General features: G+C 46.0%; 1 protein-coding gene across 2 annotated transcripts in view; it reads left to right on the forward strand.

Moving 5' to 3' along the window:
• WDR26 (WD repeat domain 26) overlaps positions 1 to 23,799 on the forward strand; it is a 37,542-nt gene that overhangs the window by 6,782 nt on the left and 6,961 nt on the right. For both annotated transcript variants that reach the window (XM_086693921.1, XM_086693922.1), the window contains exons 4-12: positions 1,902 to 2,038; positions 5,299 to 5,396; positions 6,749 to 6,905; positions 12,811 to 12,949; positions 17,364 to 17,504; positions 20,321 to 20,440; positions 22,375 to 22,520; positions 22,818 to 22,896; positions 23,220 to 23,349. In XM_086693921.1, the coding sequence (XP_086550047.1) occupies positions 1,902 to 2,038; positions 5,299 to 5,396; positions 6,749 to 6,905; positions 12,811 to 12,949; positions 17,364 to 17,504; positions 20,321 to 20,440; positions 22,375 to 22,520; positions 22,818 to 22,896; positions 23,220 to 23,349 (1,147 nt within the window). The remainder of the gene's footprint in view (positions 1 to 1,901; positions 2,039 to 5,298; positions 5,397 to 6,748; positions 6,906 to 12,810; positions 12,950 to 17,363; positions 17,505 to 20,320; positions 20,441 to 22,374; positions 22,521 to 22,817; positions 22,897 to 23,219; positions 23,350 to 23,799) is intronic.

Here is a 23,799-nt window from a genome sequence, read left to right on the forward strand (position 1 = left end):
TTTTTTTTTTTTTTTTCTTCAGAAGATAAAATGGTGAGAATATCCAGGATAACTTCAAATATAAAATTATTTTGTTTTTAAGTTGTTCTTTTGGTTTTTGTCACCTGATGGACTTCAAAGTATTTTTTTATTTGACACACAGAGGTTAGTTTTTGGCTCCATGAACAACACGCTTTGCAGGGCGTCTTGGTCCTGGTCTGTCTCTGAAGCATTCAGTAGGCAGTCTGACTTTTAAGTGTAAAATTGGGTAAGGGTAAATTCTAGAGTTGTAGGAGCTCATGTTACAGTTTGAAATTTTTTTCATCGTTCTTCAGTTACAGGTTGAAGTTTTAGATGATCACCAAATATATGCAGTATGTCTTATAAACAGTGTGTCTAAATGTAGGCCTAAGTGACAGGGTTTGTTTCGTTTACTTTTGCTAGAAACCATTTTTCTAAGATTGTACGTATGCCTTTTTTCTGAATACTGCCTAATAGAAAACCGTGTAGGGGCGCCTATGGGTCAGTTGGTTAAGCGTCCGACTTCGGCTCAGGTCATGATCTCATGGTTCATGGGTTAGAGCCCCGTGTCAGGCTCTGTGCTGACAGCTTGGAGCCTGGAGCCTGGAACCTGCTTGGATTCTGTGTCTCCCTCTCTTTCTGCCCCTCCCCTGCTTTGTGTCTCAAAAAAATAAATAAACGTTAAAAAAATTTTTTTTAATGTAGGGAGGCTCATGGTACCCTTAACTCTGTGAAGAAATAATTTCACCACACCATTTTTGGATAGCAATATATAAATAATGTTTTCACAGTAAGCCTCTTACTGAAGAAGAAGAAACTATCGTTTGGTTTTTTTCTTTTAAGTAGATTTAAAATCTTTGCCACCAAGTTCCTTGGGGTCTCGAATATGACTGACGTTTTCTGCACCTGTGGCATGCTCAGGCGCCACAGGCAGAAGTGACAAGAGAGCCCCTGTAAGCAGGGGTCTTCGATTGTAAAAGATTCTCACCTGGCTGCTCATAAGTATCTCTTTTCCAGCTAATAATAGAGTAAAGGGACATTAAAAAGAATTAGAACCAAACTCATTCCAGAAAAAACTAAATGTGAAAGTGCTTCATAAAGCTGGAAGTGGTTTGTCATTTTGGGGGCAAAGAGCTGATAATTGTCTGCCTCCCAGTTCAGGGCTTCAAGAGCTCTGGTTGTTACCAGTCCCCAAATACGAAACTGGAATCCTTCTGCAGACTTTTCAGGTTAGCTTTTTTTCTTTTTTTTTTTTAAGTTTATTTACTTTGAGAGAAAGAGAACACGTGAGGGGCAGAAAGAGAGGGAGAAGGAATCCCAAGCAGGCTCCGCACTCCGTGCAGAGCCCAACTCAGGGTTCGAACTCACGAACTCCGAGCTCATGACCTGAGCTGAAAGCAAGAGTCGTGTGCTTAACCGACTGAGCCACCCGGGCGCCCCTGCATTGTACTTTTTAAATGATTCCTCTGAGAACCAGTTTTTCTGTCCTTTCCAAACTTGTTGCATAAAACCCCCTAATGCAATTATAAAAGTCAGGTGTTTAAAACAAATTTAGAATACTTGGAATAGTTCTGAATTTTCACAAAAGAAATAAAAGTCTAGGTGAATGTTTTAAGGGCAGAGTTCGTGTTTCCCTGTGTTGATGCGATGGTCACTAATGGCCTTACCTGATCTGCGATTGTGCGTTGAAAGCAGAGTTTTATTAAGATGTGGAATTGCGCAGTCACATTTCATCTGCTGTGACTCTGTTAACCCGAAATGTTTGAGTCATCGTAAAGCTTTATGAAAAGTTATTTTCAAAGGGCATAGTAGAATGCTTTCTACTGTTCTGTTTAGGCACAAACATTTTCTGAAACTTCCATCAACTTTTTTCCCCTGACTGCTGCTTTCTGTCATGTCAGAGGATGAAGTTTTTGCTGCTGCAGCAGAAGTACCTGGAGTACCTGGAGGACGGCAAGGTCCTGGAGGCACTTCAAGTTCTGCGCTGCGAGTTGACGCCACTGAAATACAACACGGAGCGCATCCATGTTCTCAGCGGGTAAGGAGGCCCGGCCCGAGCCAGGCCGATGAAGGGGCCGCTAGGGCCAGCAGGGGGCCGCTCCCGAGTCCCTCTTCTTAACGGCGTGCCCGCATCTGAAGATGGCTGAACTCTTGGACCGTGTTCGTCTGGATAAACTCACTCACGTGTCCAAGCTGTCGTTGTCCTCAGGGGAGGCTCTGGGATCAGCCGCGCAAGAGGGTGAAAAAAGAAGCGCGTGTTGCCATTTCGTGGTCATGCAGGAAAGCCCTGCGGCACGACTGTCTGTGAACACAGTAGGCAGCGAGGCTTCCGGTGCGAAGCATCAGACATCTCTGTTACCGTGTACCCGTCGCGTCCCGGGCCCTTGCCAGGCGCCCCACTTGAGCCTCGCGTCAGTCGTGTACGTGTCGGGGGGGCCGTGGGGCTTGGATCTGGCCCCCCTTCTGTTCGCGCACACGCTCTGGGCCGCACCTTCAGGTGCCTTCTGTGCACGAGGCTCCCGCTTCCCCGCGCGTGTCTCTGGCCTGCCTGACGTCTTCGGGGTGTCTCCAGGGTGTGTCCGGTGAATGCTCACAGCAGAGTTCTCCAATCCGCTTGCCCCCTCCCCCCACCCCCGCTCTCACTTTCTTGCCCCTGTAAACGGTAAGACCTTCTACCCACTCGTCCGAACAAAGCCCAAGGTTCATCCTTGCAGGTGTTTAACCCTTTCACTCTGCTGTGTGTCGGCCTAACTCTGAAACGTACCAGATCTGTCCAGTTCTCTCCGTCTCCACCATTTCTACCCTAGTTAGTCCACACCAGCTCTCCTAGAATATTCCCGTACCCTCCTCATGAGTCCCACTGTATGTGTTCTTGCTCCTCTAATGGCGCACGGTTCACGCAGCAGCCGGCTGGATACAGAAGTAAAACCGTACATTAAGTCATTTCTTTCCCTGTCTTAAAATCCAGAATCTCTGCTTAAGCCCACATGCTTGCTGGTCCTTCCCTGCCGTCTTTTCCTTGATCCATTCGCTCCAGTGACACGAATGTTTTTTCTGTTCCTTAACTTGCCAGGCCACTTACACTGTCTGTTCCCTTTATCTTAGATGCTCTTCCCCTGATCTTTTCGGAGGAGCTACTAGTTGCTAGGGTCCCAGCCCAAATATCCTCTCCTAAAACCACCCCCCAGGCGTTCTCTGTCACATCGCTGTGCTTCATGTTTTTCTTCATAGCAGTTTTTATTATAGGACAGGGCCCCAGCATCCAGGACAGCATTGACAGATGATGAGTTTCCAGATACAAAATTGTGGGTAAAAACGATGGATCCAGAGAGGTATAGGGTTCATTTTAGGGTTTTTGAGGAAAAGGAAACAACGTCAGAGAAGCGACGTAGCCAGTCCAGGATACAGCTAACACACCACCAAGAGCCGAGACCCAGACTCCGGCTTGACTGATTCTAGAGTCGCCGGTCCACACCCGCTGCCTCTTGAGATGGTGCTGCTGCTGGATGTCCTACAGTAGCTGACCGCTTCCTTCCTTCTGTTTACCTCTCCGATAGGGGGTCTGGTTTCTGTGTCAGCTGAAGAACTTTCCCATGACGAGGTTTGTCTTGTCTGGTCACAGAACACGTAACTTTATCACATAGCCTTTATTCCAGAATGATCTTCATCCAGTGTGTCCCTTGAGTGTTTCACATAAGGAAATGGCCCAGAGATAGCCAGGTGTGGACTTGGCGTTCAGACCCATGGTTTCTTCCTCTCACCCTCTCCTTCCTTTCAGTTACACTCTGTGGTTTCCCATAAACAGGTTCATTTGAAACCTTAAAGTATAATGTGTATTTTCTTTTAATTTTTTTATTTTAGAGAGCAAGTCGGGGAGGGGCAGAGAGACTCCCGAGGGGGCTCCACACTGTCAGCGCAGAGCCCAATGCAAGGCTCGAACTCAGGAACTGTCAGATCATGACCTGAGTCAAAATCAAGTCGGACACTTAACCGACTGAGCCTCCCAGCAAAGTAAACAATTTTTCCATAAAATTATCGATGATAAATTTTACTCCCAAAAATTTATTTTAGAAACCAAAATTTTTATGATATCTGGCTTTTTTTTATAGGGTATTTTGAGTCAAACTACTCATGCTATTAAAGTAGCTAAGACACTGTATGCTAAATGGCAAGAGAGCGAGTAGGTCTGCTCCTGAGGATGAAGGGCCTAAGTTACTGGCTGCTAAGTACAGTTCAGAAGGAGAGGGGGCGGCACTCCTGTTAACTGGGAGGTCTCGGGTGTTTCTCTCATCATTTAGGAAGCTCTACCTTCATACCAAGTAGTGGACTGAGTACTTCAAGTACTCCCTCTTATTTAATCCTTACTTCCCTATTTAGTGCCCTTTTTCCAGGTGAGAGGAACAGGTCTGAGAGCATCGTCCCAGAGTAAAAGCAGGAGGAGGGTCCTTCGCTAGGTCTGGTCACTGTGTCCGAACCGTGCCTCCGCTTCCCTGACTTTCAAAGCCCGTTCTCGTGAGAGGAGCCAGAGGCAGGTCAGGGTTCCACTTCCGCGGGGCCCTCCTGTGTTCTCCAGAATCCGTGACTTGAGCGTTCACACCTCCTTTGGCGCACATAGTGAGCCAGGAAACGGTTCCCAGGTTTCCTGCTTTGGGGGATCACGATACCTTTCACGGGATGACGCAAGGGTGATTATCCAGTCGTTCCGCTTCTTGAGTGACGTCTGTGATCAGCTCTTGAAAGCGTGTTGTTGTTTAATTAACATCGTGTAAACTGAAGGGGTTTTTTGGAGTTTTGTTTTACAACTGAGGAGCAGCTGAGTTAGCGTAGTATTTAAGAGCAACATTTGCAGCTAAAAATGCCTGGGTTCACATCCCCTTCGTTTTTGCCTCTTACCTAAGCCAGTTCCCGAAGCTTTTCTGTGCCTTCCGTGCTTCGTCTGTACGAAGCGCTTGCTTCATGCGGACTGTGGCGGGGTCGCGGCGGGCGTTAAAGCAAGTAGCGCGTGGAGCGCCTGGAGCAGAGCCGGGCGCACAGGGAGAGCTGCCCGTGTGCCCTGGTGGATTGTAATCTGCCAGTGGATGACACCATCGTAACAGTTACCACACATGCTGCTGTCGTACTGTATTACGTTGTAGTAATTCTGTCCAGGTGCCAAGTTGTATTAGTGAATTGGGTCCACTGAAGAGATTTCTTCTTGATGAGTTTTTCTTAGTGAAAATATAATCAATATTTTCCAGTTATGTTTAATCCGAAGCAAAGGGTTTGGTACTCACTGCTTTCTCTCTGTCGCATTTTTAGCTATCTGATGTGCAGCCATGCGGAAGACCTCCGGGCAAAAGCAGAATGGGAGGGCAAAGGAACGGCTTCCCGATCCAAACTGTTGGACAAACTTCAGAGTAAGAAGAGTCTTCATTTTTGGTTTCTGTGTTTTCGCTTATGTTAGAAATAGATACTGAGAATCGATTAGGTAGCCTTGTGTCTAGACATACTCTTAGTGAGCGGTGAGCGGTAATGTAGGGAAGAAGGGAAAATCCATCACGAAGCCCTTTAAACCAGAGGTTTCCAGACGGGGCCCTGGAGTCTGGGAGGTAGCTCACATCCTCAGGAGCCGTGGCGGGTGTGCGGCGCGGGTCCCAGAGCAGCTCTCCTCGCACCTGTGTTGCGCAGTCACGTGCCCGTTAAGATTTTCTTTGTGGGGGAAGTGCTGGGGTTCGAGAAAAAGGACATAAACCAGACCTTTAAATAACTGTTTTTCCTTTTTAAAGACTTTATTGTACTTTTTTTTTTTTTTTTTTAAGTAAGTTCTACACCCAGCGTAGGGCTTGAACTCACGACCCCAAGATCAAGGGTCACGCGCTCCACCGACTAAGCCAGCCAGGAGCCACCAAACTACAAGTGTTTTAAATATTTTGTTGATTTCAATAGGAAGGCCCATATTTAATTGTTTTCCTCAGTGTTATAGGTAACTTCCAAATTAGCAGAAGGGTTTTATTTTTGCCACAGTTTTATACATAAACGATCTTTTTGCCCTCTTGGATTTTAAATCACTTTACTCTGTGTGTTGCACGTTGAGGTGCAGGAGTAAACATCCTAGAAATCGGGAAACCGTGTGGTCCGGGAGGTGTGAGGCACGGAACGATTGGAATAGATTGGTGTCTGCATCAAAACACCAGTCCCCCTCCGTCTCTAGATTTCTAGATTTCCCTGCACGTGCGGTGACACTTAGTTCCCTCGGGCGCGTGGTCGTCTGTACATTTTCTTTCCATCACTGCCTTTTAGGGGGAGGGGGGTTGTTGGTGGTGGGTTTGTTTTTTGTTGTTGTTTTGCTTTTGCTTTTGTTTAGTTTTGGAAATTCACATACAAGTGAAAGCCCTCCTGGGGCACCTGGCCGGCTCAGTCAGGGAGCATGTGACCTCGACCTCGGGATCAAGGGTTTGAGCCCTCCTTTGGGCGTGGAGCCTAACTTAATAAATGAATAAAGTTTTTAAAAATTGTTTAAAAAAAAAATACAAGTTAAAGCCTTCCCGTCTGTCCCATTTTGCGGCAGCGCCCCTGTAGCCGCTGACAAATACTGATGAAGCCCACATTCTGTCGCACCGCCCGCCACTGCTCTGTTCAGGGGGCCTGAATTATCGGGTCAGGGCCAGTGCAGCAGAGAGCGAGCAAACGTCTTCAATAAAAGGTTATACTGCCTTGGTGTTTTAACATTTACTTTTATTTCTTGTTTTAAAAATATCTTCTCCTGAAGCCTACTTACCGCCATCGGTGATGCTTCCCCCTCGGCGTTTACAGACTCTCCTGCGGCAGGCGGTGGAGCTACAAAGGGATCGGTGCCTATATCACAATACCAAACTTGATAATAACCTAGATTCTGTGTCTCTGCTCATAGATCACGTTTGCAGTAGGTAAGAGAACAACTTCTTATGTTCTGAAGTAGGCTAACATCTTACAGACTCAGTACAAACTTTGTTAAAATGTTTTCTTTTTTGGAGTTTTGTCCTGTCGCGGTGAAACCATTTGTCTCTGGTACCGCGTTCATGTTCACGAGTGGAGCTGGGATTACCGAGGCTGACGTTTCCAGAGAAACGTGAAGGTGTTTATGTAGTGACCCTCAGCTGGAGAGCGTGCTTTCCTCCTCTTGTCTGTGGGCGGGTTGCTGATCTTCGGTGTCCAGCCCTCCCGGTGAGGGCTTCTGAGTGGTGTCGGGTGGGGAGGCCACTGACCCAAGTGTTGGCCATCCTTGGAGGCCGGGACTCTCTTTCTGGATGCTGTCGCTATTTTAACAGTGGCCCCAATTATTTCCTGCCCATAAAGATCATGGAAATACTTTGTTCCTAACGGTAGGTCTGCTTTTTAGTAGAACCTGGCCCCTGAACTAAACATGGTTGGAGTAACAGGTGTTAACTTTCTGGTTTGGGTTTGTTGCTGTATCTGTCCAAATACGTAATTTAACCTGTAGGGATTGAGCCTCCACTTTGGATATTAGGAGTATTTTGACTGAAACTGTCTCTACTATTTTAATGATGATTTCCAAATTAAAGCAGAGCTCGGGGCGCGTGGGTGGCTACGTCAGTTAAGCGTCCGACTTCGGCTCAGGTCATGATCTCGCGGTTTGTGAGTTTGAGCCCTGCATCGGGCTCTGTGCTGACAGCTCAGAGCCTGGAGCCTGCTTCAGATTCTGTGTCTCCCCCTCTCTCTGCCCTTCCCATGCTCATGCTCTGTCTCTGTCTCTCAATAATAAATGTTAAAAAAAAAAAAAAAAAATTAAATTAAATTAATTAGAGCTGAGCTCTAATTTTTAAGACACTGAAGAACAGGGGCATCTGGGGGCTCAGTTGTGTAAGGCATCCACCTCCTGATCTCAGCTCAGGTCATGATCTCCCGGTTCGTGGGTTTAAGCCCCGCATTGGGCTCTGTCGCTGACCATGCAGATCCTGCTTGGGACTCTCCCTCTCTGCCCCTCCCCAACTCGCACACGTGTATTCTCTCTCTCTTTCTCTCTCTCAGTAAATAAGGTGCTAAAGAACGAATCTGGAAATATTTCAGGCTTCAGGAGGGAGACGATCTGGGTCTGGTGAACCAAACACGAACAGCTGTGCTGTGCGTGCCCAGTTTGTTTTGCCAAAGGCCCCTGCAGAAGCCCCGGTGTGGGCAGGTGGGGCCAGAGTGCGGATGGCGACGGGCTTTGGGTCCAGGAACCCGAACGTTGGTGCGCGTGGTCCAGGCATGCACAGAGCGCTTTGTGTGTGGCTCGGTGTTGCCTCCCCTCCCCAGATGCAGTAGAAACAGGAGGCTGACGGTTGGCCTTCACCTAGCGGATAATGACTTGGTGTGTGTCTTAAACTTGCTGAAAGTGATGGATTAGAGTCCTTTTCTTTTTTCCTGTTTTACTGTTTAATGTTGTTCTTTAACTTCGAATTTCTAAATCTTTCAAATGAAAAGAGGTAGGAGATTATAGTTAAAAAGCGACATGGTTTCATCCTTCGCAGATCCTGTGGGGAATGTGAGACCAGTGTTAAAACTAAGGCAGTTGTGGGGCGCCTGGGTGGCGCAGTCGGTTAAGCGTCCGACTTCAGCCAGGTCACGATCTCGCGCTCCGTGAGTTCGAGCCCCGTGTCAGGCTCTGGGCTGATGGCTCAGAGCCTGGAGCCTGTTTCCGATTCTGTGTCTCCGTCTCTCTCTGCCCCTCCCCCGTTCATGCTCTGTCTCTCTCTGTCCCCCAAAAAATAAATAAAAAGTTGAAAAAAAAAAAACAAACTAAGGCAGTTGTGAAGCCAGGCCTTTCTAAGATTTAATTTATTGCTGAATATTGCATGAAATTGTTGCTGGCAGAATGCTATTTGCAGTGGCCTTTATGGTTTAAGAGGTGTCAGTGGGTGAAGGGCTTGCCTTCCTGTGCGGAAACTCAAATCTATGAGCACGGGACCTGCGTTTTTCTTAATGTCTGTAGTAGGACCTGTGAAAGTAAATGATGGAAAATGTTTAGTCTGACTTTGTCTTGCCCTCAGATCGGGGATCAGGCTCTTAGAACCTGCGTAGAAAGCACTCCTGAAGTTTTACGTGGGAGTGAAAGTTCATGCTTTTCAGAACTCACCGTCGATTGGAAGGTCTCCCCTGTAGTCTTTTAAAATCAAAATAAAACTTTGACTCTGTGCTTCTACTGCTTACCATTGTGCACGCCACACGCACACACACCTGCCTCAGAGTCTGCTGCTTAAGATAATTCCCTGCTGTGCAGTCACACTGTCTGTGTCCTTCGCTCTTCAGATTTCTGCAGCCAGCACAGCTCCGTAACTGTTGCAGATGTTGGTGACGAACAGTTTCTTTTTTAAACCCAATGACTGCTTTGCAGACTCTTCGGTTTCACTGCTGGCTGCCGCTCGTTACCTGTGCTTTATTAACTGTGTTCCAGACAGTTTCTTTTGTCATCCCGCCTTCCTCCTCTGGGTTCTAACGGTGCCCGGGTCCAGGCAAGGGCTGCAGAATTCATCTCCTAAGCCTTGGACCTTAATACAATTGTGCTTGTTGCTCGAGTATCTTAAATGCAGCACGTCCAAAGTGGACTTCCCTCTCCTCTTCCTGTCCCTGAAGAGTCTACTCTTCCTCTTAACTTCCCTGTCTCAGTGAAGGGCTCCCGTCTGCCCAGATTCTCCCAGCCAGAACACTGGGAGTCAGCCTAGAGGGACATTTAGGGGTGCGTTTGAACGGCACCGGGGAGGGATGCGTCAGGCATAACGTTATGTTGGGATACACGTCTTTACGGTGAGCTGTTCCTTTGTTGCTGAACTAGGAGAGGAAAACCTGGATTTGATTTAATTCCTACTATTCCCCTCTCATCTAGAGGTCTTCAAATGAAATTTTGCTGTCTTTTATTACCTACTCTACTCCCTTGGGGAAATAAGATTAGCATTGGAACTAGAAAACTGTATTCTCATAAATTAAATCTTAGCATTGAAATCTAAATACCAGCTTTTCTTTCTTCTCTCTGGAGGACAGAGAATTGATTATGAATAAGTAAACGGGAACTTGTAGAAATCTTAATCAGCACTGAAGAGTTTTCTTTAGATCATGTATTATTTGTATCTGTGACAGTGAATGCATATTTTTGGTTAAATTGGTGGGGTTTTTCACCAGCATCCAGTGGAAGGATGTTTCCATAGATAACTTTGTAAGTATTGAGTTTTTAGTAAAAGATAATTATGAAATATTTATAGAAACTTAAAATGTGAAGATTCAGTTTGATTAAAATGCTATACTATTCACTTTTATTTGGGAAGGTGCTATTTTTAACACCGTCTTAAATTTCTTTTTTAAATTTTTTGAACATTTATTTATTTTTTGAGAGACAGAGTGAGCAGGGTGGGGGCAGAGAGAGAGCGACACAGAATCCCAAGCAGGCTCCAGGCTCCGAGCTGTCAGCACAGAGCCCTATCTGGGGGTCGAACCCACGAACTGTGAGATTATGACCTGAGCTGAAGTTGTACGCTCAACCCACTGAGCCACCCAGGTGCCCCAACACCATCTTAAATTTTAAATTTACTTGAAAACTAAGTCCTCAACTTTCACTTGTGTACATCTAAAATTAGGCTGTTAATAAACTGAGGGCTGTTTTTCAGAAATTATTTAACGATAAAAATAATGACAATTTAAATACTATAATGACTGTCAGTAGTAGACTGGATGATTTGTGCCCTAAATTCTTACTATGAATTGGTCCTTTCTCAAGAACATTTTATTGCTCTGATTTTAGATCTGTCATTTCACTGATCATGGGATCAATCTTACCCATTTGAATTATTGTGTATTTTATGCCTAAATATAAAGTGTTTCTCACTGAGTAAAAGACATCACTCTCAATTACTACCCATAAAGGGGTGGGGGGGGGGGGGAAGCACTGTTGATATTGAAAGTACCTACTTGACTGGAATTTTATCCAACAGTGTCTTGAAAAATGCAACTTAAAAAATGATAATTGAGAGAAAACTGGTCTTGGAGAGTGAGCCATAGGTTTAAATCCTAATTCAGTTATCGGTCTGTGAGACTCAGTATTTGTCCTCTGAGGCTTACGAAGACGGAGATGTTTACTTGCCTTGCAAGCTGGTCTTGAGAATTAGCAGTACTATATATAAAGTACGCAACAGTGCAGGGCATCTAGAAAGTGCCTACTAAATGTCAGCTGGTATCGATTATGTTTTAGATATAGAATAACAGTTTAATATTAAAGCAACTTATAGACAACCCGAAAGTTTAAAGCAGCCTGCCGATAGTCAAGTGCTACGGTAGATGGTCATTGTGTGCAGATAAAGAATGTTAACTTGGTTTTAAATCTAGATTACTTTTCAGGCTGGCGAATTGATAAAAATATATTTTTAGATTATAGATTCGTTGGGTAAAAAAATAGGGAAAACCATTTTTCCAGACAGACTTAGAAGGTTATCAAGTCACAGGGATGAACAGTACAGCACAGGTAACACGGTCCGTGTATAACACACCTGTTGCAGTGATAACAATGGTTGAGGCACCGCCACACGCCTGAAAGACATTTACTATCATAGTGTCAGGTGTACTTGAGTTAAGAAAAGTTTCTCCACTAATGTGTAACTTTTTTATAATCTTACAGAGACCGTTACAGGGCCGTACTGCCCCCAAAGTAGTCACTAATTTATATGTGACCACTTAAACGTAAAGAAACTAAAATTAAAACTCAAGTTCCTCAGCTATGCCAGCCGCATGTCACGTGGCCGGGAGCCCCAAGTGGCCAGGCTCCACGCCTGGTGGGCTGGGTCCAGAGCCTTGCCAGGTTAGCTCAGGAAGCTGTCCGAGGTGCTGCTACGGAGGTTGGAAAACGTCAAGAGAGTTTAAAAATGGTTCAGAAGGTGCTTAGAACAGTCATTCTTGTGGTAACTTCCTCCTCTTCAGGTTGGTGATTGTAGAAGTCTCTGCCCTTAGTCTAGAACAATCACTGCCGCCCCTGAGGTGCCCGCCAGAGCGTCAGGCGCCATCTCCCCACCCTGCCTTCACGGCCTCGTTCTTGGACTCCACCCTTGCGTACGGAGTTTCAGGAGGCATGTCCCCTTCCCTCTAAGTTTATGGTTGGAAAAATTGAGACTCGCATTAAAGGGGTTGCCCACTTTCTGGGAAACTACCTGATACGTGGCCAGCCGCTGCAGCCCTTCCTGGACACCGCACTTCCTGCTCCCCCCAGCGGGGTATTAGTATTAGTGGTCACTCGTGAGTATCTGTTGTGTTCCAGGATCCTGAGATGTTTTTCTCAGCTTCGGCAGAACCCTGTTAAGTACAGATGAATCCCATTTTATAGATGAGGGAATGGAGGCCTAGAGGAGGTCAGTGACCTGCCAGACACGACAGCTTGTGACCCAGACTCTCTGATGCCTGTCGTCCTTCCTTTTGTCAGCATACATCCTTCCCGATGCCGGCCAACTTGTGTGCCGGCCCACGCAAACTTGAACACCTGATTGTTAATTTTTATTCATAGGAGTTGACTTAATCAGACCAAAAAATTCTCTGATGGATACATACTTTTACTCTTTTTTCAATCTTGAGAACGGGGGTGAAAAGAAAAACTTGTGCATTGAAGGAGACTCTGGATTACTGATTTCCCCTGAGATGGCCTTGGCTGATGTCATTATAATCTTTTTCTATGTACTATGGAAACTTGATTCTCCAGATTTATAAGGACATTGATATCTCGTTTGTAAAGTTTCTGATCTCCACGCGGTTCTATCACTTTTTCGTTCTTATTCTCCTCTGCTTTGAACGAAGAATTACTTGTGGACCTCTCTGTTTTAGGAGACAGTTCCCGTGTTACACTCAGCAGATCCTTACGGAGCATTGTAATGAAGTGTGGTTCTGTAAATTCTCGAACGATGGCACTAAACTAGCAACAGGATCAAAAGATACGACCGTTATCATATGGCACGTTGATCTGGTATGTACTTTGCTGCGGGGGGGGGGGGGGGGGGGTTTAGAGGACAAAAAGGTAATCAGTGATCGAATCGACTGATTGTCAGTGAAGTGTACACACGTAAATGAGTTCTAAGCATTCTCCTGCCTTTCTTGTCGTGTCTTCCCTCTTGCTGTGCTGTCTAGATGATGCGCGTACACCAACACTTCGTGCGCGTTACGTGCCGGCACTGAGTCTGTGCACGCGAGATCTAGCTTCATCCTCTGCCCACACCTCTTGCTTCCGTGTGAGGAAACTGAGGTGGAAGTTAAGTGCCCAGGCTCTCAGAGCTTGTAAGTGGCGGAGTTAGGCTCAGATCCAGGAAGAGTTTCACTCCAGACCCACTGCTCTCAATGCCCCCTGCCGGTTTGTGTGTTAATATTTGATTTCCGGATTGGTACGGCATCCACTGTGTCACAAGTTAGGAGAAGACTTGTTACCATTTTGCCTTCCGAATCTCTTTTTTTAATTTAATTATTTTTGAGAGAGAAAGAGCACAAGTCAGGGAGGGGCAGAGAGAGAGGGAGAGAGAATCCCAGGCAGGCTCTGCGCTGTCAGTGCAGTCTGACACGGGACTCGAACTCATAAACCGTGAGATCAGGACCTGAGCCAAAATCCAGAGTTGGATGCTTAACTGACGGGGCCACCCGGGTGCCTCTAGAAGGAAATATTTAAAAAAAAAAGAATCAGGGGTGCCTGACTGGCTCAGTCCGTAGCACGTGCAACTCTTGATCTCAGGGTTGTGAGTTCAAGCCCTGCGTTGGGCTTGGAGTTTATTACTTTAAAACAAAATCAAATTGGAGAACACACCTCGAGATTTGTGTACCTACTATGTGCTGTGAATGATGAAAGGTAAACAAGGCCTACCCTTTGCGATAAAGCAGGCGTTCTCGTTTTGTACCATGTACTACTCTGGAGGGACCCCCCCCCATAACATTTTTAAATGCATAAACCAGAACATATAGGGAGCCCAAGTATGCTGAAATAGAGTTGTCAAGATAGTATAGAAACAGATACAGTATAATAACATGGTGCTTTTTTATTAATGCATTAAACAACAAGTTCTAGCAAGAGAGCTAACAAGTATCAGATTTGAAGTAGTGATGGGCATCAGTGTTTCAAGATACCTGCAACAAGTAACGTGCTGTGAAAATATTTGAGATTTCTGTTAACTTTCACCTTATCCTTCCTAATACTCAGTATGTGAATGTCCCTCGTGTATCACCTGATGCCGCCTTGTTAATTGCCTTCATTCAAGATAGAAGGAAATACTGAATTTTGGCCTGTGGTTAGTGAAAATAAAGATGTGCACTTGTCCCATTCAAGTTCAGAGACCCCCGTTTCTGTTCCTGAATGACTCCTTGCAGACCACAGGTGAAGGAAGTTTCATGCAATATGTACAAAGGGTCACAAGAGCACAGGCCTGCCGCTCAGGTGAGCGCACCTAGTCTGACCTTGATGTGCACAACATCAAGGGAGACAGGAAGGGGCATTTTGGGGCGAGAGGGACCTTACCTTGCCCTCCCCCACCTTCAAATAAGAGAATAGGGTGAGTCAGGCAAAGAGTGGGAAATCAGATTAGGAAAATAGCGTGGGGTCTAGTCTCGGCCTTTGAGTGCCATTCCAAGGAGTCGCATTTCAGCAGTTATTTGCAACATGTCTGGAAAGAAAGCATATCGGACTGTGCTTTATTATATTTTCTTTTGGCAATGACGTGTAGCAGTTCCCACCGTTTGGCACCTATTTTCTGAGCACGTGCTGTATGCGAGGCCTTCTTGCCAGCTCATGGTCATACGGTGTGATTGTTCTATACTGGGTGCTACAGGGCCTCAAAGAAGAAACCCCCTTGGAGCTGGAGAGCAAGGGCAGAGTAAGACAAGTAAGTCTTCAGAGAAGAAGGAGTAAACGGTTACTTAGACAAGCTAGTTACTACTGGCCCCCAGGTACAGGAGGACATGGCTGGCATCCAGGCAGTTCCGGGAAGAGGCTACACTGCGGACTAGGAGACGAGGCTCATGATGTACGGAGCAGCCAGTCGAGGAGGATCTTGTACACTTTGCTGGGGACTTTGGGACTTCATGCTGGTATCACCCAGGGTGCTGTTGCCAGGACAGGAGTTCCACATGAAGGGCTTTTGTAGCCAGAGTAGCTTGGGACATGCAGAATTCATGCTTTTGTTCCAATTTGAAATGCAGTGGATTTTAGAGTTTAGCACGATGGTATTCTATGTCAAGTACTGTCTGAAAAACTTGTAAGAAAGTTGGTGATCTTCTTGAGTGTGTGTGTGTGTGTTTTAATAGATAGAAAAAAGAATACGTAGGGACCTTTGAGGTTTGAGTTGGTGTGATTCCAGTGCCTAATTTCTTTTGACAGGTTTTCTTACCTTTGCCCCCCAAAAAACATTTTACTCATTTCCCCACCCAAAATCTAAAGCAGAGTTCAGTGGATTCCATGAACATGATATTTCCACTTGAAACAGGTTAGTATAGAGACGCTGTGCTCGTAATGACCTAGTATTAATATCCCCATTGATGTTTTGCGCTTTTTTTTTTCAGGGTTAATTCATGTGCATGAAACAATTCGTTTTTTAGTTACATACTCGTAAAGTAGTTTGTCATCAGTTTAGAAGTGAATCTTTGGGTAGATACGAAGGACCGCCATGAGTGAGAGTTTCTTGCTGGAAGATCCTGAGCCGGTCCCAAAGCCTAGACTTCCCTGTTAAATTATGCCGGAGACTCTCTGTTTTTGTACGGATCCCCACGCCTGTTAGCCTTCTCCCAGAGAGGAATCACAGGCAGTGGTAGTGTTACCTAGTTGGTTTTGTCAGACAACGGCGGTTTGGACAAGGCGATTGAATAAATGCTAGACTTAGGGTCCAGTGAAGAAACAAAGTACGTTAAACACATCCATTTGTCAGTTACATTTCTGGAAAAATCTCCCAACCTATTTTTATCGGAGGAGTTTATCAGACCCATCCCTGACTACTTCTGGGTCCTCGCCGCTGGAATCCTGCAGGCTTGATACTGGTCTCTATCTTTGGCCAAAACCTAAAAGTGAACTCCTTGCTTCCTGCCCCCGTTTCCTGTTCCCACAACAACAATGTACAGGTCGTCCCATTCTGTTGTGTGTGACCTCGTTCGGTCCAGACTTTTGTTTGGATGGCCTGTCTTAACTGTTAATGGCTGTGGTGTCAGCTCTTTATGAGTGTATGTTTCCTATGTCCGTTCGTTCAGATTCACCTTCCACGTCCTCCTCGAGCCAGATGTTACATCCCATAGTCCCCATCCTGAGCCAGATGTCACGTCCCACAGCCCCCGGTTTAAAACCTGTCGGCGGCTCTGCTCTCACCCTGAGCCCGACGTGAAGGTGCCCACTCTTCAGCCCTGTCACTCGCCACCTCCCCGCGCACGGCGCAGTCCCTTCCACACGGCTCACGCTAGGGCCCGGGCAGGGGCAGGCCTTGCACATTCACAGACTTTGCACCCTTCCCTGTACCGTGGGGGCGAGGGGGGGGTGGTAACCTTGGAGACTGATGAGGGTTACACGAGGCGCTGTCGCCAAACGGTGCTCGTCCTGCCCGGCCACAGCCAGAAGCTCAGAAGACCGTAGCCACTCTTCAGTTGTCACACGGAGAGGTGGCGGCTCCGCTCGTGCGCGTGGACTCAGAGGAGACTTGTCCACGGTCACGACGGCGTTAGATATGGTAGCCAGAAACATGGAAACAGTCCCGTGTTGGTCAGCTGACAAGTGGGTACACGGGGTCTGACGTGTCCACAAATGGAGGATTTATCAGGGAGAAGGAACAGAATGCTGACCCCAGCTGCAACACAGATGGGCTCTGGAAACACCACGCAGACGCACAGAGTGAAAGAGGCCGATCGCAGAGGACGCCATATTGGATGGCTCCACTTGTACGAAACGTCCAGAATAGGCAGATCCAGAGAGACGGGAGAGGCTGCCAGGGGAGGCGGGTGGGGGCAGTAACGGCCAATGAGTACGGGGCTTCTTTGTGAGGCCACAGAATGTTCTAGATTCACTAGGTCATATACTTAGAGAGGGTGGTACCTAAGTCGTGTCTCAAGAAAACAGTTTTCAAAAATGAAAACGTAGCTGTGACTACACCTGCTTTCGGTGTCCCTGAGAGCATCACCAGGAGCATCGCCTGTGTCCTTACGTTGGCCTCTGGCACACGGGGCCTGGTGCGTGGTGGATGCTTACTGGATGTTGCCGTGTGGACGTGTCTTTATGAAGCAAGCTGTTTGGGGTTCAGCTGGGAGATTGGTGAAATCTGTGAAAACTTCCTCAGAGTGAATTACGTTCTCAGAGTATACCCTCGCAGCTCATTGAAGTAGGACACGGACTCTGGGGACTCTAACCAAGTGGCCTCTTTCCCCCTTAGGACACACACCTGCTAAAACTGCTTAAGACGTTAGAAGGACACGCGTACGGCGTGTCTTACATTGCGTGGAGTCCGGATGACAACTATCTTGTTGCGTGTGGCCCAGACGACTGCTCTGAACTCTGGCTCTGGAACGTACAGGTGAGCGCGTTCCGTCCCTGCTTCGGCCCTTAAGGAAAGCCGTTCCGCACATCCACACACTCGAAACTTGACTCTCCCGTAGAGCAGAGCCATTCGGCCCCCTTGGCAAAGAGAATCCGTTGGATGGAGCCCAGGTGTCCGAATGTATAAAGCTAAATATCATGCTGAGCATGATAGAGTTTTGAAAAGAAAGAGGAATGAGTATTTTCAGGAATGGTGGACTTGACGCTGTTGACTGTGGGACTCTCCCCACCCCCACCCTCCCCAGAGGATGCCCTGTGGTTTCATAGTTTGATGTACGCGGAACTGCCATGTGACAGCCTCCCTGCGGGGTCAGACTTCTCACCTGGCGGCCACACCATTGTCCCCTGGCCTGTGTTTGGTGTTCTCATCTAATTTGGGAAACAAAGGAAGTTTCAGCTCTTAGTAGTAAGCGCTCTGTTACTGTCTCTAAATGAAAACTTGGCCTTTATCTAGGGTCCCATTTTTTAAAAATCAGCATTAAGTTCCCGCCATTAATTTTGTACTATGTTTGGGAAACCTTATAGTTACAATTTGAGGGTTGTTTTGGTTTTTTTAACTTCCTTCTGCAAGATGGCTGGTTCGATGCCGTTCTTTTCTCTTTTCTGACGCGAGGCCAGAACGTGGTCCGGGCTGTGGTTTGAATGTAAAAATGCGAGTTGATGAGCTAGGCCTGGGAGTCCGGGGGCCTAGAAGTGAGTTGGTTTTTACTGAGAGAGTGGAGCTCAAACTCTGCAGAAGTGTGCACAGGGGGTACCCCTGAAGGTGACCAGCCACACTCTCGCTCTGCTGCTGCCCCAGGCGGTTCTGTCACTGCTCACTTGCTGTTCGTGTGTGAGACCCCGCTTTCTTAAGGAAAACGTTCAAAAGTGGAGGAATACAGTGGTGACCTGGGCCCAGCACCCTGGATTCGGCAGTTAACATTCTGTACATTCTGTGTGGACACGTGTGTGCTCACGCATGAGGACGTGCATACACACTCACATAGACCTCCACATCCAAAACGTTTGGAAGGAAATAACACGTAGGATGTTTTATCCCAAATATTTAAGCACGTACCTGCTACAAAACAACATTCTCCCATATAACACGCGCTCCCGTCTTAACCTGACATTAGCTATAATTAATCCTCTAATATCTAACATTCGTTTCATGATCAGACACGCCCAGTGCCCTGCTAGTGTCTTCGTGCCATTTTTATCAAACCAGTGTACGCGCAGCGTGTGTTCGGGATCCGGTTCAGGGAGCGGCAAGGCACAGGAGAGTCCGTGGCTTTCTCAGCAAAACAGGCCTGAAGTGAATCTCCCCTAAAAGACCAAAGGGGTTTTTTCCGTCAAAGCTGTTTTCCCCATTCAAAGGAAGACGTGTCGTCATAACTCTACAGTGGTAGACTCAGGATTTATGGTGGCCACAGTCTTCCTGTGGGTCAGTTTTGAGTTTCTAGACAGTTACACGATGTTCTAGCTCGCCTGTTTGCTTGTGTGTTACTCAATGGGCCTGTTACGTAGTCCATTTTCACCTTATTCCTTTATATTTTTAGGTTGTTTCGTAATTACATACTCATATACGTGCTGTCCTGAGCGTAACAGAAGAAAAGACCATTTCTGCCTACAGAAATGTGTACTAACGTGTTTGTGACAGGAAGTGTGGAGGATTTAGCTGTTGCGTGTGTACTTGTGGTTCTAAACTGTTTCTCTCTAGCAACCCAAAAAGATAAGTAGGTGAGAGCAATTAACAATACGGGGGAAGGTTTTAACGTTGCTGGACCAGGGAAAATCAGGGAGACTTCTGGTTTTCTAGTTTAGCGTCCTCTTTGCTTTTATTACTTGGCCCCGTTTCCTGATCCTACACTTTGTTTTCACTGTTTCTTTTTACTTTTGATTACCCATTTCTCACAGGAAAATTATGCCCATGTACTTTTTATTACATCAAGGGCAGCTAATCTCTCTCAGAACCTTTCTAATCCATGAACAAAATGGAATCGAGACTAGATTAAATGGTATGTGTCTACCTTCTAAGTTGAATAACCTAAAAAAAATAAGAGGAGGGTGTTTCAGTTTTGTAACCACGAAACAGTCTTTCGTAGTTGGGAATACTTTAAAGTGGCTACGCCAAACAGTACAAAAGTTCTTCTTTTCTGAGACTTTTAGTTGAGATAAAATTAGATATCGGAGTGCCTGCGTGGCTCAGTCAATTAAGCGTTTGACTCTTGATTTTGGCTCAGGTCATGATCTCACGGTTTGTGGGTTTGAGCCCCGTGTCGGGCTCTGCGCTGACAGCGTAGAGCCTGCCTGGGATTCACGCACACATGCTCTCTCTCTAAATAAATAAACTTAAAAAAATTAGATATCAGAGAAATAATTTTCCTTTCTCTCTTCCCATCTTCCCTACTACATTTTGAGCATCTTGAGTATAAAATTTGACATAATTTAGAACACCCCTGCCCTAGTTCAAGGGCACAGTTTTTCAATCTATTAATCATGTTCTTGAGGAATTGCTAATGGCATTAACTGCAATTTTAGACTAAATCTGTAAAGGACTATGGGGTGAGGAGAAGTGGGAACTCAGAAGGAACAGGCCTGCAGGCTGAGCTTTTCACCACATTCTTAATTTCTCTTTGAGGCTGCGGTGTTTTTGTTTGTTCGTTTGCTTTTTATGAGGCTGGTGAAAATAGTTCATTTCTCCAGTTAGGAGGACTAAACTAACCAGATAGCCCAGTCACTGTTGGCTTTTCTTTATACATTCCCTTTAGAAGAATATCTGAAGGTCTTATCCACAGTTTTATTCCTCTGTAGACGGGAGAGCTAAGGACAAAAATGAGCCAGTCTCACGAGGACAGTTTAACAAGTGTGGCTTGGAATCCAGACGGGAAACGCTTTGTGACCGGAGGCCAGCGCGGCCAGTTCTATCAGTGTGTGAGTATGTCGTGCGCCTCTCCACGCCTCTGCTCTTCGTTGTGTTTAAATAGTTCATTTGCCGGGGTGCCTGGGGGGCCCAGTTGGGTAAGCGTCCGACTTCGGCTCAGGTCGTGATCTCACAGTTCGTGGGTTCGAGCCCCACGTCAAGCTCTGTGCTGACAGCTCGGAGCCTGGAGCCTGCTTCCGATTCTGTGTCTCCCTCTCTCTCTGCCCCTCCTATACTCATGCTCTGTCTGTCTGTCTGTCTCTCTCTCTCTCTCAAAAATGAATAAACGTTAAAAAAAAAAAAGTTTAAAATAGTCGCTTGCCTTGGTATCTCGTATAAGATACGTCCCACGAAGACCTGCTTTGCGCTCGTTCTGAATGAGTAGAGTGTGCAGAATTGTCTGTTCTCCTTTTCATACAAACTATGGACTTTGAGTTTAGTAAGACGTAAAAAATTATTCTACTGAGCATTTTGTTCTCATAAACAAGTTTCTAATGTATAGGATTGAAAAATATTTTACTATTCTTTTGAGGTTTTTGGTTTTTTGTATCAAAAATATGCGGAGTTTCATGAGCAGGTGGTCTTAAGTATTTGAGGACTAAAAGTGGTGAGGAGAGCTACCAGAGAGCCTTCCAGTCGTTATTTGAAATGTCTTTTGATTAGCATCTGCCCTGCTGATCTTGGATTGGCTGTCTGACGACCTGTGACGAGTCCTGTCACGAGGCCAGCTCTGCCGGGGGTGTGATGTCATCAGGCCCTGTCTTCTCGAGGCTCAGTGCCAGGGGCACTTCGAGACATGTTTTGAAGACCAGAATTAAACAAGATCCTGCATCCCGTAAATCGCTGAATGTCGCTGGAGATGCGTATATGAAGGCTTACGTGGTCGTTACAGACTGGGGGGCCTTCCGTTAAGCTGGCCGTGGGACACGTGCTTGCTTACAAGCCCCCAGTGCTTTTTTTGTTCCCAGTCGTCTCAGCACAGTGCATTGATCTACGTGTGATCCTCCCATTTTTTAAGTGGAGTTTCTGTTTGTGGGCTAATGCACTGTCCTACTTTTATTTCTTACTCCCTCCGTTTTGCTTTAACGGAGGGATAACTGACACGTAACATTATGTTAGTTTCAGGGGTACAGTATAATGACTTGATGTTCGTGTGCGTTGAAAATTACGACCACGGTAATTGTCCACTATCATCCAAAGTTGTCGTGAGGACTGTTAAGATATACCCTCTTAGCAACTCTCAATCTGCAAGTTAGTCACCACGCTGTACGTGGCAGCATTTAAGCCGTTTGTTCTTAAGTCCCTGGCTGCAAGATGACCACGACGTCTCTGCCTACCCCACCGTCCCCTACGGTATTGACCCCTTCGGGACGAGGACTTGGCAGCCCGGCCCCCTGGGGAACGGGAACAGGGTGCCTCTCCGACCTTGGAACATTCAACAAGATGATAATCCTGGGAGCTCTGATCCGTAGAACACATTACACATTGGAGCACGTTACAAGTTTTTAAAGTGTTGTAGCACGTTCTGGCTTCCATAAAGCTGCAATTACCGTGTCAGCAACCTTTTCCAGATCACAGCTTCTGAGTGGTTAGGATAAACCTCAGTATAATGCATCTTAAAGGAGCATTTGAATTCTCTTCCAATAGTAGCGAGGCCCTTACTTGGAATTTAGGGATTCTTTCTATTTATTGTATTTGCCTGTGCCTGGCTGGTTATTGAAGGAAAGATGGATTTTACAGAGGTTCTCTCCCCCTCCCAACAGTTTTATTGTTGTAATGAAATTTGCCCTGTATTCAGATTTTTGTGACTAAAACCAGTCGTGGAACAATTACGTTGAGATCAGGAAAAAACAAACGTTGCTGCAGAAAGACAGTGCCAAGAGATTCTTTGTTTGCTTTCCACGTGCTGGTCAGCTTTGGGGCTAAATGGTGCTTTTCTCCTCAGGATTTAGATGGTAACCTCCTTGACTCCTGGGAAGGGGTCAGAGTGCAATGCCTCTGGTGCTTGAGCGACGGCAAGACGGTTCTGGCGTCAGATACACACCAGCGAATCCGGGGGTACAACTTCGAGGACCTTACAGATAGGAACATGTAACTATTTTTTGTATCCGTTAAGTATTCGTTGATTTATGTTAAAACGTGTGGTGGAACTTGCTATTGTAGAGGAAGAGTTTTTCTGTTGTGGATTTGGTTTGCCTGTTTGGATTGGCGGGTCTGGTGGTGCCGAGTAACCAGAAACTCAGATTTTCTTCCTTGATTAAAATAGTGCGTAGCGGTGACTACAGACAGAACTGTGGTCTTTAAGCTAGTAGAACAGGTTACATTTTGATAATTTGAATGTCTTGATTTTCAGTATGTTGCTTCTGACAGATTATTTTCTGGTTACAGAGTACAAGAAGATCACCCCATTATGTCTTTTACTATTTCCAAGAATGGCCGGTTAGCTTTGTTAAATGTAGCAACTCAGGTAAGCTTCTCGTTCTCTCAAAGTGTTAGTGTAGTTCAGATTTTAATTGCGATTTTTGGGGTGTGTGTGTGCGTGTGTGTATAAACGAATATTTCTACAAATACTTTTTCTTCAAGACTGCTGTTTTTACAGATTCTTAAATTTTACCACATATGTTTGACCCTTAAAGGTGTAGAGTCAACCATAAATTTATCAGAACGTTGGCATTTTGCGTAACGAGACACTAAAACTGTTCCATCAAGCAAAGGGAAATTCACAGATGACTTTTTAAAATTCTTTTGAATTGAGGGAGAATAAATATGTCCATTTTCTTTTGCCTACAGGGAGTTCATTTATGGGACTTGCAAGACAGAGTTTTAGTAAGAAAGTATCAAGGTGTCACGCAAGGGTTTTATACGATTCATTCATGTTTTGGAGGCCACAACGAGGACTTCATCGCTAGTGGCAGTGAAGGTAAGTCGTGTGCACTGTTGGAGCGTGTGTGCGGATGGGGTGGGAGCTCTGTGACCGTCTCCATGTGTGAAGGTGGCCATGTTGCCGGGCAGACTCAGGGTGTTAACACGGGTAAAAATTGTAAGAGAGCACCGGTCACGCTTGGTGCGTGCGTCACATCAAGGTTTACTTAAATCCAAACTCTTTCAAATGCCGGCCTGCTCTTTTCATGAGGCTGGTGGCATTCAGAGGTTAGTAGGATCTAAAAAGTCAGGTTGATTATGATGATTTAGCTGAACTTGTCAGACAAAATTGACGATCGCTAGATCTTTAGTGGTTTTGTGATGGCCAAAGAGAATAATAAGAGTTTGATAATTCTTACAGTCTCAGAAAAGCTGAAGTTCTAGAAGAGTCTCTACTGCCTTTCAGAGTAAATGTGCTCTCCAGTTGGCTCACATCAGTGTTTCAGGC

Source organism: Puma concolor, chromosome E4, assembly GCF_028749965.1.
Source record: "Puma concolor isolate L17-30 chromosome E4, mPumCon1.1.hap2, whole genome shotgun sequence".
NCBI lineage: Eukaryota > Metazoa > Chordata > Mammalia > Carnivora > Felidae > Puma > Puma concolor.